A 20,245-nucleotide genomic window follows, 5' to 3' on the forward strand; every position below is an offset into this window, starting at 1 on the left:
GAATCAACTCAAGTCGAAGATAGTTGTATGGGAAAGAAGCTGAGAACCGAACACTTCTTGGAGTTTCCCTCTGAGAAACCATGCGCGTCAAGGCATAAAACTTCTCCAAGATAGCTTTTCACAGATTAGAAAGGAGATTGATAGCTTGTCTTTTGTCTTTTATGGGTATCATATAAAGACAAAAGATGTTACACTTTATTTCACTTTCCTGGGTTGCACATTTCGGCTTTCCTGGTTGGTTCAAAAAAGTTTAAAAACCACCCTCTTTCCATGTAGCGGTTTTGAAATTTTCCTTCCAATTATTTTTTTTGTTGGGAATTAAAAACCAATAGTAGCACGACTTCTCTGGTACAACAACTTTCATTGAAGAAAAAAGACAAAAGCTTCTCTATATTAAATCAAGGTCATCATTCCTAAATGTTTCTTCGTCACAACAGTAAAAAATATATCTGCTTCAAAAAAAAAAAAAAATCCATCCATAAAACCCAAAATACAAATACATCGAAATCTGATAACAAAATGGAAGTAAATCTGATTGTTCTGATTGTAAATCTTAGGTTTTCATCTATTTTTGAGGTTTTTGGATTTGTTGGATTGAATTTTATCTCTGATGGAAAATTCAGTAGTTAGATGTTCAAATCGAAATCTCAAACGGATCCACCAAAAACATCAGTTATTTGTATGGGTTATGATTAGGGTGCCAATAATCCTTGTTTCGTTCTTTAACTTTTATTGATTTAAAGAATAAATTAGTGTACAACGATCATACTAGGACTTGGAAATCTTGTTTGATTATCCAGTACTGAGGAGATATAAGCTTCAATTATAGTTTGCATATCGATCAGAGGCTATGAGCTACGAAAGAGTTTATTTTTTAATGATTTCAGAAGTTTAATTTTGGACCTATTTCAGAAAACATCGTCTATTAGTCCTTTTAGTTTGATGGCTGAATGTAGTATGGATTATCAAATAAGTTTGATTTGTTATGCAGAATGCAGAAAAATGGCATAACAGAAGAAAGAAATGCTATTTAGAAGATGTAGTCTTTATTATTTCTCATTTTTGACGTAATTTCAGGAAAGAAAAAAGAAAAATAAAAAACTATAAAGTCAAAGCAAAAATGAGGTGGTTTTGAAGATTTTTTCAGCCAACCAGGATAGCCGGAATATGCACCTCGTTTTAGAGGGGTGCACAAATTTGGACTCTACAAATGCTGTAATGTTTGAAATAACATTGTGTTATGATTTTTTAGGGATTGTATTCAGTCGCTGAATTAAATGGGATAAGAATTTTATGCAGTTGGTATTATGGCTTTAATGTATTTATTGTTTACGTTACCTGCAAACTTATAACAGTGTGTGGTATCTATTAACACATTATTTTTGTATAATATGAATTGTTTTTTGACATATGATTTTTTTATGAGTTTTGACGAATTATTATGCATTTTAAAAATAACTTTTTTCAAACCTTAAATAAATTTCCCAATCGTAAAGGATCAATAATTCATTAAAATGTAATTCTTTTTCAATAACTTATGAACTAATTTTATAAAAAATTGAATTATTATTTGAAATTTTAAAAAAATTCGCAACACCAACAGAGTTCCAACTTTTTGAAACCAGTACTAAAACAAAACGAGAGAAAAATTTGTGACCAACACATACCATTTACTTCCATGTGCCGCTCGCGACCTTGTCCACATAGGATTGAACGATGAAAGACAAAGATTGATAGCTTGTATTCATTAGGTTATTGAGATGGAAAATATTGAATAACACTTTCATATTTTTAGCATTGTTAATCGGATTTAAATGTTATTATTTATATTAGGTCGTTTCTACACTATAGTAAGCTGTAACATGTAAGCATTAGTGCGAATGGACACGAAGATCCTAAGAAATGTCATACCAAAATTGTGGGTTTCAGTAAAGAGGAACATCTTCTAATTTTTTTTTATAAAATTGGGTCCGTAATTGGAGAGCACGTTCCAAAACAGAGTAAAAAAATAGTTTATCAGTAAAAATTTGTGACCACCACATACCATTTACTGCCATATGTCGCTCACGACCTTGTCCACATAGGATTGAACGATGAAAGACAAAGATTGATATCTTGTATTCATTAGGTTATTGAGATGGAAAATCTTGAATAACACTTTCATATTTTTAGCATTGTTAATCAGATTTAAATGTTATTTTTTATATTAGGTCGTTTCTACACTATAGTAAGCTGTAACATGTAAGCATTAGTGTGAATGGACACGAAGATCCTAAGAAATGTCATACCAAAATTGTGGGTTTCAGTAAAGAGGAACATCTTCTAATTTTTTTTTATAAAATTGGGTCCGTAATTGGAGAGCACGTTCCAAAACAGAGTAGAAAAACATAGTTTATCAGTAAAAATTTGTGACCAACACATACCATTAACTGCCATGTGTCGCTCGCGACCTTGTCCACATAGGATTGAACGATGAAAGACAAAGATTGATATCTTGTATTCATTAGGTTATTGAGATGAAAAATCTTGAATAACACTTTCATATTTTTAGCATTGTTAATCGGATTTAAATGTTATTATTTATATTAGGTCGTTTCTACACTATAGTAAATTGTAACATGTAAGCATTAGTGCGAATGGACACGAAGATCCTAAGAAATGTCATACCAAAATTGTGGGTTTCAGTAAAGAGGAACATCTTCTAATTTTGTTTTATAAAATTGGGTCCGTAATTGGAGAGCACGTTCCAAAACAGAGTAAAAAACATAGTTTATCAGTAAAAATTTGTTTGCCATTGTTTGTGCGAAAAATAAAATGTTGGAAATAAATAAAATGGAAATATTGAATAAAGAAAAGTAAGATTCATTCAAGAACGGTCTCATCATATCCCTATGCTTATAAATCAGCTTTCTTATATCCAATATTTCTTGCACCAAGAGAATTAAGCAGAGTATTCTGTTTTCTTCTTCTTTACTCGTATTTTCGGATCAATATAAAAATCGATGTAGAGTTGATCCATTTTACTGAAGATTTGGTTAATTCTAGTTTTTGAGTTTTTTAGGATTTAACTAAAGAATCTCACAGCTATATAATATTCGATTAATATGACAAAATTTATTAGGACTTGATTTGGTATGATGTATACAATGAAAACGATAATGTAGAAAATGTTTCTGTTCTTCTGAGTAACTAATTTGAGTAACATTTCGGTTGAAAGTGAACATAATAACAAGCTCTTTTCTTATTATCATGAGAAAAATATGGGATCGGTAATTGTTAGTGCGTCGCTCGGTCGAATTCGCGAGTTTTCCACGTCAAGCTTGTTGTCAATGTTAGATATACAAAACTATAGCTTGATTTTTGGCCTATTAAAGTAAAGTCTTGTACTAGGATTAGAATATGTTAGTTGAGTATCGGACATTACTGAATAACCATCGAAGACTGAATAACATACAAATACATCATCAACACAGAGGTATGTGAAGACTGGCCTATTCTATTTACTCACGTCATTACCATTCTATCTTATGAGACTATATCGTATAATTTCAGTAAATTTAATATTACAAAGAAAAAATTCCACGACCAATCTTTTCTTGTTTAAACTCTCGAATTATGATTCAAGCAATCGATGTTTATATCCTTAACAATCTTAATTAAAAACAATTTATTGTTCAAAAATTATTTTTGTTTCAAGTTGATCATCAGGAAATTTCCTAAGCAAAAGTGCATATTGCATATGGCTATTGCGAAAGTTCCAAATCAATTATGTGAGAAAAATAATTTCTTGGAGACAGATAAACATACTTATATGTATTACTAAACTTAGTATGAATTCGCGGGTTGTATAAATTTGCAAGCACGGCTTACAAACCCTTGTGGCATGATTTCGTTAACTGTCAAAGGTTTGCAAACCTGCTCAGTTTCAGTATAGCAGAACTACATGAACAATTATATATATATATATATATTTATTTATTTATTTATGTTCACCTTTTCTACAATTTTCATAAACACTTCTAAAAAAATATTATTCATATGTGTTTATGGTAATTCATTAAGCCTTGTGTGTTACTCCGCACCACTATATATTTTTGTAAGTTTGAAAGGCTACTGAGACGCTTTAAACCATTATTGTGCACGGTTCTAGAACCCTGGACTATAAGGCATATTCTTCTGTAATTTCAAGGAAGACATCTCACATGCTTACATGAATTCCTAATAAAATTTCTAAAAATGCTGGGTACCAAAATACACCACCAACTTTTTTTAAGGAAACTTGTATGGACTAAACCCAAATATAATTCTGAGAGTTACAGTCTAATGAATCTCACTCAGGAATTATATTATGAGTTTATATCTCTTTCTCTCATAATCAATATGTAAACGGAAACAAGTCTGTGAACCTGATTATGCCGTGAGAGTTCTTGGAAGATTCCAAAAATCAATCAAGTTGTATCCAACAATTACGATAGACACATCTATTTTGATTGATTTACATACAATTTATGATATTTCAATTATAAAGATAAATAATATAATACAGAAGAAGAAATAATGCAGACACCATAAATTTTGTTAACGAGGAAACACAAGTACAGAAAAACCCCGGGACCTTGTCTAGATTTGAATACCAAACTGTATTAAGCAACTCTAACCTACTATCAAAACCTCGGACTGGAATGTAGTTGAGACCGATTACACCATCACAGTAATTCAGTTACAGTCGAGCTCCTTACGCCTCTTGAATCCGGCAAAACTATGCGCAATTGATTCCCCCTGACAACAAAAGAGTTGCTTCAATTCAATTGAAAACGTTAAACCTGTTTGCCTCCGACAATTAAATTTATATGTGATTTCCGTTTACAATAGACAAAAACATATAACAGAAAATTACGGGAAAATCGAAGTTCCAAATTTGTTGATTACAACAAAAGCTGCTTCATTCTTTTGTCATAGCGTCTCCTGGCCCATTTTTTCATGTTCAGCGAAATACACTTATAAGTTATTATAACCCTTGAAAAAGCAGATAAGCAAGAGCAATTAGTAGGAAAATAACGTGGCCCGAATCACGATTTAAATTCTTACTTAGCTAGGAACAGAAACAAAAATGAGACTTCTGCCAGCTTAAAGAGAGATCGAATCTTGGCTCTTTAGGGTTTATTGTACTGTACGTGAATGATTTAGACAGTTGACCATCAAGGAGGGAGGGCCTAGCTAGTTATAATGATCCCCAAATATTTGGGCAACCTTATTACTATTTGAAAAATTGAAATTCAAAAAAAAAAAAATTCTGATGAGTTCAGTAAGGTTCTAGTTTTCGAGGGACATCACATCAAATCATGTATGATATAGACAAAGAGTCACAATTATTTCAAATAAGCAGCCACAATTATGGACAGCTTCTTATGTACAACACGATTTTAAGTAAGCAGCCACAATTATTTTTCAACATCGCCAAAACTTGCAATTTTCATTGACAGTGTTGCAATATAACTATTTACGTATGGCTACCCCACTCTGATTTGCCATTTTCTTAGTATATCAACAATCTGACAAATTACGTGTCTATTAGTAATAATCAGAAGTCCAATCTATAACCCCATTACAGTGACACCTTATAATCAGTTGATAGTACTATTGATAATTATTAATGAGCAGGACTAATTCCATAAATCTTTCTAATCTCTACCTTATCGATTGATAAAACACTGAAAACATGGCAAACGCAATGGATTACAAAACAGCATTGATGGTCTTTACTGCCTTGCTTCTATTTCTTGTTTTTTATTTTTCTCCTTCTAACAAACAACATTTCAGCATCAACAATGGCTTCTTGTCTTCTAATGACAACACTTCTCCTTACATTTGAAGGCCACAAAATTTCTCCACTGGTGATTCATTAGCTTCGAAAACTACTACTAATGAAACTAATATTGGAAGTCTTGCAATAACTTCCGGATCCTCAGCATCATCCAGTGGCGGAGCCAAGAAATATTGATTGTGGGGACGTTTTTCTTACTAAATTTCCGATATTCATCATATATCATCACTAAATTTGATACCTATAAGCAAATTTTAATACCAATCACATCTATCACTACTCTTGTTTGAGACATTTTGTAAGACTTGTGTTTGTAAATTTACAATCTAGGCTTATATTACTTCATTTTGCTTAAACCTAGGGGGACAAATCTTAAAAACACCTAAAAACCAAAGGCTGATTATATGATTTTGGGATTCTAGGGAGGACAATTGTCCTCCCTGGTCCTAAGGTGGCTCTGCCACTGGCATCATCTAAGCATACTCATGATAGAGTGAGTTTGAAAGTTACAATTTTCTTTTTGTGCATGAATCATATGTTTGGTGAGTTAATGGATAATTCTCGTGTGTATAGAGAAAAAGCATACTAGTGCGGAAAGAATTGAAGATGACCTTGCGAGAGCTAGGAGTGCGATTCAGAAAGCAGTTCGGATGCGTAATTACACATCCAATAGTGATACGTAATCGATCAGTGGTACCTAGAATCAGTACTGATGTGAAGAAAGGTTGTAAGAATGAAATGAAAAAAAGAATAAGAACAAAAGGAAATAGAATACGATTGATTCTGCTAACTTCTTCTTTATATTCTTAGAAAGAAAAACTATGTTACAATCCATAAGAATCGCTACCCTCTCTCTCGTTTTTCCTCCCCTTTTGTAGTCTAGACTTCTACTCTTTATATCGCTTTAATCTTACCAAAAACAAATAAAACTATGAGTTTTTGAACTCATCTAAACTAGGAATCCAATCTAATTGAGGAAACCTCAAATTTCTAGGCCAAGTTATAAACACGAGAACCTCCTCTAGTACCTTCTAGCTACTCTCTAGCCATAATTGGCTCAACTAATCAAAGTGTCACAAAGGGGAGTTTTGTTTTAGATTGTGAACAAAATAAATAATCAAAGCAAATAAAGTTGTATTGTAATCAATAGAGAGAGATATGATCGAGGAATCCTTCTTCGTTAATAAACCGTAAATGAGTTATTATAATTGCCTACTCGTTGTTAATCATAGATTAACACTAACCGTGAAATAACAGCTAGCTCAGTGTTGTTCCCTAAATTCCTTTTATCACTGAGTACGGAAGCTCTCCAATACCAGATTCTATTCGCCTAACCACCTAGTAGTATCTCACTCAAGGTGTAATTTGGTTGAATGCTTTATCTTTTATGAATTTATAGGCTGATCCTAATAGTTAGACTCTTAGCTCAAGGTCCACTTTTTAGTGTTGTTTATACCCACAATCGCTCCACAGAATCCCTCTGCAAGGTTTTGTGTTCTCTACTTGTGTAAAGGTTATTCGACGATTACCTATCTCCTTACTCAATACTAGAAATAGATTGAATCAACAAATTAATTTAGTTGGCCACCTAAACAATCTATCAATCAATCATAAATATTCGTTATAATATAAACAAACGATAATCATATGAAGAACTTCAAAGTAGATTAATATAATAACTCAAATCTTGTTTACAACTTAGAATCCTTCCTCAATCAATAGGTGTTTAGATACTCATGGATATAGAAACATCCATGATATACATATAAGAAAACTTTAGAGATATCATTACGATTAAAGGACCGTTCTGAAACCGTAGCTTTTGATCTGTGTGTATTTCTCCTCTCCAAGCTTACAATTTCGTGACCTCTCAATGATGTGTTCATATTTTACATAACCTAATACCTTTTTATAGGTTTACATTGCTTGACCTTCACGTATTTAGCTCGGTTTAAGAACCCGACCCAAAAATACGAAATAACAATCCTAAACGTGACCTTAGGCCTTCCAAGGTATGAATTCACGTTTTCCTACTTGCTAAGTACGCGTACTTGGTCCGCAAACTTCAAATTCCAGCAGAAATTTTCGGAATTAAGTATACGTACCCGGTATGCGAATATGGTATGTGAACCTTACTATCTTCGTTATTGATAAAAACTTGTTTTGGCCACAACTTCTTCATCCGAACTCGGAATGACCCATTCCTTTTTTGCATTCTTTTATATTTCAATTCTTCAAGATGATGATGAGAAATCCTTAATTTGAATGAGTTAAGATCGGTCTTTGGTCCTTCTCTTGATTTTGAGCGTTTTTCTCCTTTTCGTCGCACTTCTTCCACTTCTCTTGGACTTGGGCACTTGGATACTTGGAATACTTATCTTCCTAGATCTTTTCAGGACTTTGTAGCTCCTATTTGGATGATTCACCTAATAGAGGCAAATAAGAGCAAACAAGAGTAATAGTACGAAAATATGCAATAATAATAGCTAAAACAAGTATGGAATGGACACTAAAATCATATGAATTATGCACATATCAAATGTCCCCACACTTACCTTTTGCTAGTCCTCGAGCAAACTAAATGAAACTAATCCTAAATACAACAACTCCATGTCGTTTAGAAAAAGGTTACACTTAGCATGTATAACAAGCCTCTAAACCCCTAGGTGTCCCTAATGGACGAGTTATAGTCTCGTGAGGGCTTACAAGAGGTATACCCACAAAACCTACTCCAATCTCTCGCCTTGGAAGAACCACTAAGGATAGACACAAAGTATAATGCCAAATAATTAGCTTGCATATGTTTTTTAGATGAAAACATCCCACATACATTCCAATCATCACACACAAGCAATTACTTACGTGTGACATTCAACCTGACTGCAAAACTCTACTAAGATAGTCATCGTACTTGTTGCAATGTTTGCCACAACACTCGCATATTGAAATCACATGGATAGATAAGAAAATGGAAATAGAAAAGTGAAGTGTGCAAATGTTGACTTAAGTGAAAGATGTTACCCACAATACTTGTATGAATGTCGTCAAAGGATCTTTGTTTATAGCGCAATAGTTGAGAGAAGCACCCATTTCACTTGACCACATGATAAGATATTCTAAGCGCATGTTTCCTTTCAGCAAGTATGTGATAGTTGCCTTGGATCTTGCGTTCCACGCTTGTTTAGGCGACGGAGACAGGGACAACGTTTCACACATACTGCTATCTAAGCGTCAAGAACCTCAGAAATAGTGTTTTCACTTGCTATATAATGATGATATGGTTTTTATTTTTATCGACTACATGATTAGATACTTTAATAGCATGTTCCATTTCAGCAAATACATGATAGTTGCCTTGGATCCTACATTCCATGCTTGTTTAGGCGACGAAGATAAGGACAACGTTCACACATATTGCTATCCAAGTGTTGATAAATGAACAAGAGCCTTATATATATGTTTTTTTTTCTTTTTGGCTCACCCTTTATGAGTAAGACAATTGTCTTATGGGGCTTTTATAAACTCAACCAATGATTACTTTGCTACAACATCCACGGCAGTATCAGGATCCCACCAAATCACTATAGAGAAACATATAACTGCAAAAATAAAAAGAAAGTGATTCAGTAATGATTAATTGCGAGGATGAATCTTTCAAACGACTACGATAGTTTAGTTTCGCATTCAATTATGAATCTATATATTTAAGGATTTTAGAACGATAAAGTGGAACTCAATCTACAGCCGTACGAACTGTTTCAACCTGAAAAAGTTTAGAGTGTCATCCTAAATAACTCATAATTAACTCCAAAAGATGAAGTCTCAAGAATGCAAGAAATCAAAGAGTTTTTTTTTTTATGTGTATATGCATAAAGTATGATACTAAATGTTTCCCCACACTTAAACTCATCATTGTCCTCAATGTTCAAAACCGAAAATTCTGGTTTCTGACATAACAGCCTTGAAAAACTAGAAAAAAGTACCAATGGGTAGGAAAGTAGGGAAAACATCCTAAACGAAAGTTGTTCGTCTACGTCTTTTCTATATGGTGTCAAAATTTCACAGTGTTTCAATAAACAGTCTGATTTTATGGCCTCCGAATTGACTGACATGCAATCTGAAAAAGTTCTGGAAAAATACCGAAACTCAAATATCCAGGCCTCTCGCTCCAACTTAACAGACTCCGAATTCAGATTTTCTTTTTGGAAAAGAAAGGTATGTCTGTCCTCTTTAAAATTTTGGGTCAACCACTCAAATCGGACTTCGTATGAAGTCTCGAGAGATATTTTCGGGACAAGTGCGCAGTCAAAATTTTCTGACGAGAATTCGTTAAAACTTTCATTATAGATATAGGACTTGTAAAATCTAAGATGGGAATGCAAGATATGATATGCAAAACTAAGAAAATTAAAAACAAAAGTAATAGAGATACAAAACCGATGGGTTTCCTCCTATTTAGCGCTTAGTTTAATGTCCTCAGCCCGACTTGGCATTCCAATCATGCTACTCCTCCAGAGGGAGTGAATCACGAAGCTCAATTTCATCCATGTTCACATAGGCAACGTTTTCATAATATGTCTTCAATCTATGGCCATTTACTTTTGAAGTTGTCCCATCTCTATGACTATAAATTCAACTGCACCATAAGCGAAAACATTAGTAAGAACAAACGGTCCAATCCATCTGGACCATAGCATCCCAGGAAATAGTTTAAGACGAGAATTAAATAAAAGAACTTTTTGACCCACAACAGAACTTTTTAGAGAAATCATCTTGTCATGGAAAAGTTTCGTCTTTTCCTTGTATATATGAGAACTCTCGTAAGCATCATTACGTATCTCCTCTAGCTCGTTAAGTTGTAACTTCCTTTGGTTTCCCCCATTGTCATAATCCATGTTGCACATCTTTATTTCCCAATAAGCCTTATGCTCAAGTTCAACCGGAAGATGACAAGCTTTGCCATAAACCAATCGATATGGAGACATACCAATCGGTGTTTTGTACGCCGTTCTATATGCCCACAATGCATCATTAAGCCTATAACTTCAATCTTTTCGTGTAGTATACACGGCTTTCTCAAGAATGGATTTAATCTCACGGTTTGAGATTTCAGCTTGCCCGCTAGTTTGTGGGTAATATGGCGTACCAACCTTGTGTGTTACGTTGTACTTCTTGGGTAGAGCATGGAAGGATTTCTGAAAATGCGAACCTCCGTCACTGATAACCACCCTTGGTGTACCATGTCTAGAGAAAATATATTCCTACACAAAATCACAAACAATTTGAGAATCATTAGTAAGGGTGGCTTTAGCTTCCACCTATTTTGAACCATAATCCACAACAAGAAGTATATAAAATTTTCCATTAGAATTGACAAAAGGACCCATAAAATCTATGCCCCACATATCAAAAAAAATTTTACAGTGAGAATAGGATTGAGTGTCATTTGATTTCGAGCACCTAGATTGCCAGTTCTTTGACATCTATCACAAGATTTGCAAAAAATATATGCATCCTCAAATAGGGTAGGCCAATAAAATCCCCTTTCAAGTACTTTGAAAGCGGTACGTTTAGAACCAAAGTGGATACCACATGCATAAGTATGACAAAAAGTAAGAATAGATTGAAATTCAGAATTAGGTACGCACTTGTGGATGATTTGATCAGAACCGTATTTCCATAAATATGGCTCATCCCACACATACTGCTTGGCTATTTTCTTAAGCTTAAGCTTTTGAAAATTAGACATCGTACTAGGTACTTGTCTCGTAACCAAGTAGTTCACTATATCCGCGTACCAAGGTGTTGAATCTTCAATTGAGAAAAGTTGTTCGTCTGGAAAACGATCTTGTAATGGAAGTTCTTCTTCGGAAACAACAAGTCTATTAAGGTGATCAGCAACAATATTTTCAACGCCTCTTTTATCCTTGATTTCATAATCAAATTCTTGCAATAGTGGTATCTACCATATAAGTCTTGGCTTAGCTTCTTTCTTCTTTAGTAGGTACCTAAGTGCTGCGTGATCAGAATACACAACCAATTTTGAAGCAACCAAATACGATCTAAATTTTTCTAGTGCAAACATTATAGCCAAAAATTCTTTTTCGGTGGTAGAATAGTTGATTTGTGCATCGTTTAGGGTCCTAGACGCATAATAAATCACATGAGACAGCTTGTCTACTCTTTGACCCAAAACGGCTCCAACTGCATAGTCACTTGCATCACACATTAATTCAAATGGTAAACTCCAATCCAGTGACTTAATAATTGGTGCAATTGTCAACAATTCTTTAAATTTATCAAAGGCATCCTTACACTCCTTGTTGAAGTCAAAAATAACCTTTTTTTTTTTGCAATAATTTGCACATCGGCATTGAGATTTTCGAGAAATCCTTGATAAACCGCCTGTAAAAACCTGCATGGCCAAGAAAAGAACGAATTTCCCTCACCGAAGTGGGATATTGTAAGTTTCTTATTAAATCTATCTTTGCTTTGTCATCTTCGAGCCCTCGAGAGGACACAATGTGACCAAGCACTATGCCATGGTTTACCATAAAATGGCATTTATCCCAATTAAGAAAAAGGTTAGTGTCTATGCATCTTTTAAGCACAAGTTCAAGATTTTGTGAACAACTATCAAATGAATCACCATAAACACTAAAATCATCCATAAATACCTCAATTATGTGTTCCACGTAGTCAGAAAATATACTGACCATATATATCTGAAAAGTGGAAGGCGCATTGCAAAGACCAAACGACATTAGTCTATAGGAAAACGTACCAAAAGGGCAAGTGAAAGTAGTCTTATCTTGATCCTCCGGTGCAATAACAATCTGATTGTAGCCCGAAACCGTCCAAAAATCAATAATGTGAGTGTCCCGCTAACCTCTCTAACATCTGATCAATGAAAGGCAAAGGAAAATGATCCTTTCGGGTTGCGGCATTAAGCTTTCTGTAGTCTATGCACACTCTCCATCCAGTTTGAACTCTTGCAGGAACAAGTTCATCATCTTGATTTCTAACAACAGTGACACCTGCTTTCTTAGGTACCACTTGTACCGGGCTAACCCATTTGCTGTCAGAAATTGGGTAAATCACCCCCCACACTTAGCAATTTGAAGATCTCTTTCTTCACGACCTCCATCATTGGGGGGGGGGGGGGGGGGGTTTAAGCCTACGTTGAGCATCACGTACTATCTTGAAATCATCTTCCATTAGGATTCTATGCATGCACATGGATGGACTAATGCCTTTAATATCAGCAATTGTCCAACCAATAGCCGTTTTGTGCTCTTTCAGAACCCTAAGTAGACGTTCTTCTTGTACTGGGGTGAGGTTCTTTGCAATAATCACCGGAAGTTCTTATTTATCACCCAAGTACGCGTACTTTAGGTGGTTTGGAAGCGGCTTCAATTCTAGTTTCGGTGCCTGCACAATAGAAGGTAATGGAACCTCATTAGTTACGGGTAAAGAAATATAAGAAATATTACCCGGTTTAGCTTCTTGTAGTAATGTTAAAGCACCACACATCTCCACTAGATATTTGGATAAGTCAACGTCCAGGTTCGGCTTCCCGTAAACATCCAAATCAATGCTATTGTGTAGCACAACTCTAAGTTCATCTTCACTATTCAAATCAAACATTTGTTGCGCTAATGAACCAATAACATCAATGGAGAAAGATGAGTGAACATCACTAGGATAGCGCATGGTTTCAAAAATATTGAACCGTATGAACTCCTTATCAAATTTCATAGTCAGTGCACCACTATCAACATCAATCTTCGTCTTTGCAGTTTTCATGAACGGTCTCCCAAGAAGTAATGAGGTAGATGAACAATTATCTCCATTGTGCATATCCACAATGTAGAAATCAACCGGAAAGATTAATTGATTCACTTGAACTAACACGTCCTCCATGACTCCCGTAGGATATATATTGGACTTGTTAGCCAACTGAATAGTGATCTTTGCCTCTTTTAAAGGTCCGAGATTCAAAGAATCATAAACATCGGCTGACATAACACTTATGGAAGCTCCTAAATCAAGCAAAGCACGCTCAAATCGTCGGTTAACAATGGTAACGAGACCTGTGAACCCATCAGGATCTTCACACTTTGTAGCCATCTTCTTAAGTAACATAGTTGTAGCACTTTCGCCCACTTGAGTTATCTCATTCGCAATCAACCTATCCTTCCTTGTACACAAATCCTTCAAAACCTTGGCATACCTGGGTATGGTTCTGATGGCCTCAATAAATGGAATGTTGATGTGTATCTTGCTGAAAATATCCATGATCTCCTTGCCTTGAGCTTGCTTCTTTGACTTGGAAAAACGACTAGGGAAAGGAGGTGGTATGGTAAAAGTGGGAACCGTGTCCTTAGGTTGGCCGGTTGAGGTAGGATTTTCCTTTGGGACGGTTTCCTCTTCTACTTCCTTTTCGATGTCGCTACTAACCTCTTTTTGTTGATGTGGCTCTTCAGTTTGTCTCTCACTTCTTAGAGTTACTGCATTAACGTACTCTCTTGGATTTACAAAAGGTTGTGATGGAAACTTTGTTGATGTTTGTGTTTTTAGAAAATTCATATCAGTCGCCATTTGCCCCATTTGTATTTGTAAGTGTCTAACAACAACATCATTCTTTTGTTGGTATTGTAGGTTTTGTTGCAAAATAGCGTCTTGTTTCTGAGATATTCCCTTTTGCTCTTGCATCATAACCTTCATCATCTCCTCTAAACTGGAACTCTGAGTCTGTTGCTGAGTTTGAGGCTGGAGTTGTGATTGTTGAAAACCACCTTTTCTTGCATATGGATTAGGAGCTGCAACTTGCTTATTCACATAACTAAAATTTGGGTGATCTTTCCAACCAGGATTATAAGTATTTGAGTACGGATCATACCTTTGCCTTTGATTAGGAAATATAACATTCACCTCAGCATCATCTTCATATGTAGGAATGACTGCAGAAGTTATCCGTTGAACCATCTTTTCCACATTACCTATTTGTTGCTCAATATGTGAAGAATCTCCCATCTCACTAACTCTTCTAACCACCGATGAATCTCTAGTATAAAATTGTTGCACATTTGCAGCCATGCTCTCGATCAAACTAGTAGCTTCCTCGATGGTTTTATTAGCCAGTGCACCACTACTAGACGCATCAATCAAGTGTCTCTCATGCGGTAGTAACCCTTTATAGAAGTGTGTGATAATAAGTTGTGGTGGTATCTGATGGTGTGGAAAACTAGCCAACAATCTCTTGTACCTCTCCCAATAGTCATACAAAGATTCTCCAAGGATTTGTACAGTGCCACTGATTTCCTTACGAATAGATGTAGCTTTAGAAGCAGGAAAATACTTCTCTAAAAATAGCTTTTTCATTCTGGTCCATGTAGTAATACTTCCAGAAGGGAGATAATATAGCCATGATTCTGCTTGATCCGTTAATGAAAACGGAAAGGCTTGTAGAAAAGTTGTATCATCATTATCATCGCTCTTTTTCATACATCTTATTGTATTCTGAAACTGCTGCAGGTGTCGATTGGGATCTTCACCCAGTAGTCCCTTGAACTTTGGAACCCAATGAAGAAGATTTGACTTAAGTTCCACTGTGGCATTCAGAGTAATACACAGGGGTTGAGAATCCAAACATGGGGATGTTAGATCTCTCAACGTTTTCCTCTCCGAAGGAGGAGGTGGAGGTGGTGCTCCGTCTTTCACCATTGTTGATGTAGAAGGTTCTTCTTGTTGCATTTGATGACGTGCTTGAAGTACCGTTCCTTTACGGGTTTGAATACCGCACCTCTGGTATTCCCAGTCTTTCGGTGCCAGGGATTAAGTACCTGAAAATAAAAATCTAGAAAACCAAATTAAAAACTAACAAGAAATTCTAAAAACAATAATAAAACTAAAAGAAATAACAACTAAAGCTACCGACTGCTCCCCGGCAGCGGCGCCGTTTGATGGGTTGTCATAGGCTCAACAAATTAATAATATTATTTCCAAACAATTAACTGGTAATATAATGGAAGTAAGGATCGTTCCCACGAAGAGCAATGAGTTTTAGTTGTCAAAGTGTCACAAAGGGGGATTTTGTCTTAGATTGTTAACAAAATAAATAATCAAAGCAAATAAAGTTGTATTGTAATCAATAGAGAGAGATATGATCGAGGAATCCTTCTACGTTAATAAAACGTCAATGAGTTATTACAATAGCCTACTCGTTGTTAATCATAGATTAACACCAACCGTGGGATAACAACTAGCTCAGTGTTGTTCCCTAAATTCCTTTTATCACTGAGTACGGAAGCTCTCCAATACCAGATTTTATTCGCCTAACCACCTAGTAGTAGCTCACTCAAGGTGTAATTTGGTCGAATGCTTTATCTTTTGGGAATTTATAGGTTGATCCTAATAGTTAGACTCTTAGCTCAAGGTCCATTTTTTAGTGTTGTTTATACCCACAATCGCTCCACAGAATCCCTCTGTAAGGTTTTGTGTTATCTACTTGTGTAAAGGTTATTCGGCGACTACTTATCTCCTAACTCAATACTAGAAATAGATTGAATTAAAAAATGAATTTAGTTGGCCACCTAAACAATCTATCAAGAAATCATAAATATTTGTTATATAATATAAACAAACGATAATCATATGAAGAACTTCAAAGTAGATTAATATAATAACTCAAATCTTGTTTACAACTTAGAATTCATTCTCAATGAATAGGTGTCTAGCTACTCATGGATGTAGAAACATCCATGATATACATATAAGAAAAGTTTAGAGATATCGTTACGATTAAATGACCGCTCTGAAACCTTAGCTTTCGATCTGTGTGATATTTCTCCTCTCCAAGCTTACAATTTCGTGACCTCTCAATGACGTGTTCATATTTTACATAACCTAATACCTTTTTATAGGTTTACATTGCTTGGCCTTCACGTATTTAGTTCGGTTTAAGAACCCGACCCAAAAATACGAAATAACAATCCCAAACGTGACCTTAGGCCTTCCAAGGTATGAATACACGTTTTCCTACTTGCTAAGTACGCGTACCTGGTCCGCAAACTTCAAATTCCAGCAGAAAGTTTCAGAATTAAGTATGCATACCCGGTATGCGAACCTGGTATGTGAACCTTACTGTCTTCGGTATTGATAAAAACGTGTTTTGGCCATAACTTCTTCATCCGAACTCGGAATGACCTCATTCTTTTTGATTCTTTTTATATTTCAATTCTCTTCAAGATGATGATGACAAATCCTTAATTCGAATGATCTAAGATCGGTCTTTGGCGCTTCTCTTGATTTTGAGCGTTTTGTTCCTTTTCGTCGCACTTCTTCCACTTCTCTTGGACATGGGCACTTGGATACTTGGAGTACTTCTCTTCCTAGCTCTTTTCAGCACTTCATAACTCCTTTTTTGATGATTCACCTAATAGAGGAAAATAAGAGCAAACAAGAGTAATAATACGAAAATATAAAATAATAATAGCTAAAACAAGTATGGAATGGACACTAAAATCATATGAATTATGCACTTATCAGTTTCCTCTTCTGGTATGTGTCACTTTTGTCTCTACAATGCAATCTTCTTTGAGAACTTCTTCTCGCTCTATCCACAAGTCTTCTATATGTGGAAGTTTTAACTCTTGATCATCCTCTTCATTAAGTAATAGAGGTTCAAACAACTTCAGATATTCTACATTAATGACAGAATACATCTGCATATATGGTTGTAAATCTAGCTGAAAAGTATTATCTCCAAACTGCTTCAATATCTTGAACGGTCCATAACGTATAGGTTTAAGTTTCTTCCCTTCACCCTTAAGTCGTTCTTTCCCTATGCGTAGCCATACTAAATTTCCCTTAGAAAAATTGCAAGGAACAAGATGTTTATCATGTTTAGCCTTGTACTTAGATTGAGATTTTTGGAGTTGATCTTCTACTAAAGCATGTATCTTGATTATCTTCTCAATAAACTTTTGAGCTCTAGTGTCTTCTTCCCCTGTTGATACAATACCTTGAGAGGTGAAGAATCCCATATCAAATGGACTTTGAGGTAAATATCCTAGACAAACTTCAAAAGGAGACTTCAAGGTAGATCCATGAAAGGATCGATTAAAAGAGAACTGTATGCAAGGTAAACTCTCATCCCAAGTCTTAGGATTTTTAGAATGATAACCCCATAGAAGATGAACTAAAGTCCTATTCACCACTTTTGTTTGCCCGTCTGTTTGAGGATGAAAAGCGGTGCTATGTTTGAGTCTTGTGTCCATCAGACTCCATAATTTGGTCCAAAATTGACCTAGAAAACAAATATCTCTATCATAGTTTATGGAAGTAGGTAATCCAAAATGTTTCCAGACATGATGAAAGAATAACTTAGCTGCGCCTTCCCTGTTATTGTCTTCTTACAGAGAATCAAGTTGATCATCTTGTTGAACCTATCAACTACAACAAATATGTAGTCATTACCTGATTTAGTATTGGTAAACCTCCTAGAAAATACATTGAAATGCTTTCCCATAGTCTGGTAGGAACCGGTAATGGCATGTATAATCCTCTCTTCCTGTTAGATGGTTTTGATGTATTGCATAGAACACACCCTCGAATATACTTTGAGACATCGAGATGCATCTTTGGCCAATACATATACCGCTTCAAATTTAGTAATGTCTTCTCCATACCAAAATGTCCAGCTATACGAGAAGTATGTGCTTCTCTTATCCGATGAATTTTATCTTCACCATATGGTATACATAAGGCAGTACCATTGTACATTAACCCAGCCACTAAGCGGCGCTCACTTGAATGTCCTTGACCTAATCTCTTGTACTCTTCTCCAAAATCTGCATCTCCCTCATATTTTTGAGCATAATCACTTGGTAATAATGGTTGAGACTTCATTTCCACAAACAAATCCATACTAGGAGGTGGTCTGGATAACATATCAGCCTACTTATTTGTTACTCCTTGTTTGTACTTGATGTGAATACCAAATTGTTCCAAGTACTTGTTACTGCTGTAACTTAGATTGAGTCTAAAGATACTGAAAAGGTTTGTGATCAGTATGAACCACAACTTGTTTTCCCAGCAGGTATAGTCTCCAGTGTTTCATAGCTTGATGCATGGCATACAACTCTTTGTCATATGTAGGATAATTTTGAACTGGTCCTGTGAACATCTTTGAGTGATATGCGACTAGTTTTCCATCTTGTAACAATACTGCCCCTAAAGCATAATTAGATGCATCAGTCTCCACTTCAAAAGGCCTCTGCAAGTTAGGTAACGTCAACACTGGTGCCTCTGAAATCTTCTTCTTCAGTAATTGATAGGTATCTTCATGTTTAGGTTCCAATTTAAATACTGTATTGATCTTGGTTAAACCATGTACGGGAGCTGCAATTTGAGAAAAATGTCGTATGAACTTACGTAAATACTGACAAGCCCCCAGAAAACTCCGAACTTCAGTAATATTCCTAGGTGTTGGCCATGAAGAAATAACATCAACCTTCCCTGCATCAAACTTAAACTTCTCTTTTCCAATCACAATTCCAAGAAAAACTAATTCTTGTCTACCAAACTCACATTTTTTTCTCATTTAAACCTTAAGAATTTTCTCTTAATACTGACAATACCTTGGGTACATGTATCAAATGCTCCTCCCATGTTTTGCTAAAAATCAAGATATCATCCAAGTATACGATGACAAAATCGTCAATGAAGTTTTGCAGTACCTCATTCATGAGCCGCATGAAAGTAGCCGGTGACATTACTCAAAGGGCATAACGAGCCACTCAAACAGTCCTTGTCGAGTCTTGAATGCAGTTTTCCATGTGTCTTCTTCTTTAATCCGCACCTGATGATATCCATATTTGAGATCAAGTTTACTGAAAAATATTGCATCCCCTAGTCGATCAAGAAGATCGTCAATTCTTGGTAACGAGTATCTATTCTTGATTGTGATCTTACTTAGATCCCGGTAATCCACACACATTCTCCATCCTCCATCCTTCTTTGGTACAAGTAGAACTGGAGAACCACAGGGAGAGCAACTTGGTACTGTTACTCTGTGTTCAAGTAATTCTTGTACTTGTTTCTTAATTTCCTCCGACTCAGTTATAGAAGTCTTGTATAACCCTAAGTTTGGTAAGGAGGCGTCTCCAATAAGTGTAATCTCATGCTCAACACTTCTCTTAGGTGGTATGGTAACTTCTTCTTGGACTAAATCCACAAACTTCCTTTTTAGTGAACTTATCTCATTTTCTTGTATGGTGGAAAGTGTAGTATGCAATACTATCTTCTTTTCTCCTGTAGAAACAGGTATGATTATCAATAAAGAAAACTTACCACAAGCATTGATCAATCTGTTGACTTGATTTGTGGTAACCAATTTTATGGTTAAATGGGTTTTGC

General features: G+C 35.4%; 1 protein-coding gene across 1 annotated transcript; it reads right to left on the bottom strand.

Moving 5' to 3' along the window:
* Positions 1-10,419: 10,419 nt before the first annotated feature.
* LOC113358302 lies at positions 10,420-15,550 on the bottom strand. The gene is made up of 2 exons (XM_026601826.1): positions 14,349-15,550; positions 10,420-10,507 (listed from the first exon to the last, which is right to left on the bottom strand). The coding sequence occupies exons 1-2, from the start codon at positions 15,548-15,550 to the stop codon at positions 10,420-10,422; spliced, it is 1,290 nt and encodes a 429-aa protein (XP_026457611.1).
* Positions 15,551-20,245: the final 4,695 nt, after the last annotated feature.

The sequence above is a fragment of the Papaver somniferum genome, chromosome 1 (assembly GCF_003573695.1).
Source record: "Papaver somniferum cultivar HN1 chromosome 1, ASM357369v1, whole genome shotgun sequence".
Taxonomy (NCBI): domain Eukaryota; kingdom Viridiplantae; phylum Streptophyta; class Magnoliopsida; order Ranunculales; family Papaveraceae; genus Papaver; species Papaver somniferum.

What these genes read in the sequence shown, in the direction of transcription:
- LOC113358302 (XM_026601826.1), bottom strand. Translation starts at nt 15,550, where the DNA reads ATGGTGAAAGACGGAGCACCACCTCCACCTCCTCCTTCGGAGAGGAAA. An exon ending in CCTTTTGTAAATCCAAGAGA is followed by an intron (nt 10,508 to 14,348) that starts GTACGTTAATGC and finishes GCTATGGTCCAG; the next exon opens with ATGGATTGGACCGTTTGTTC.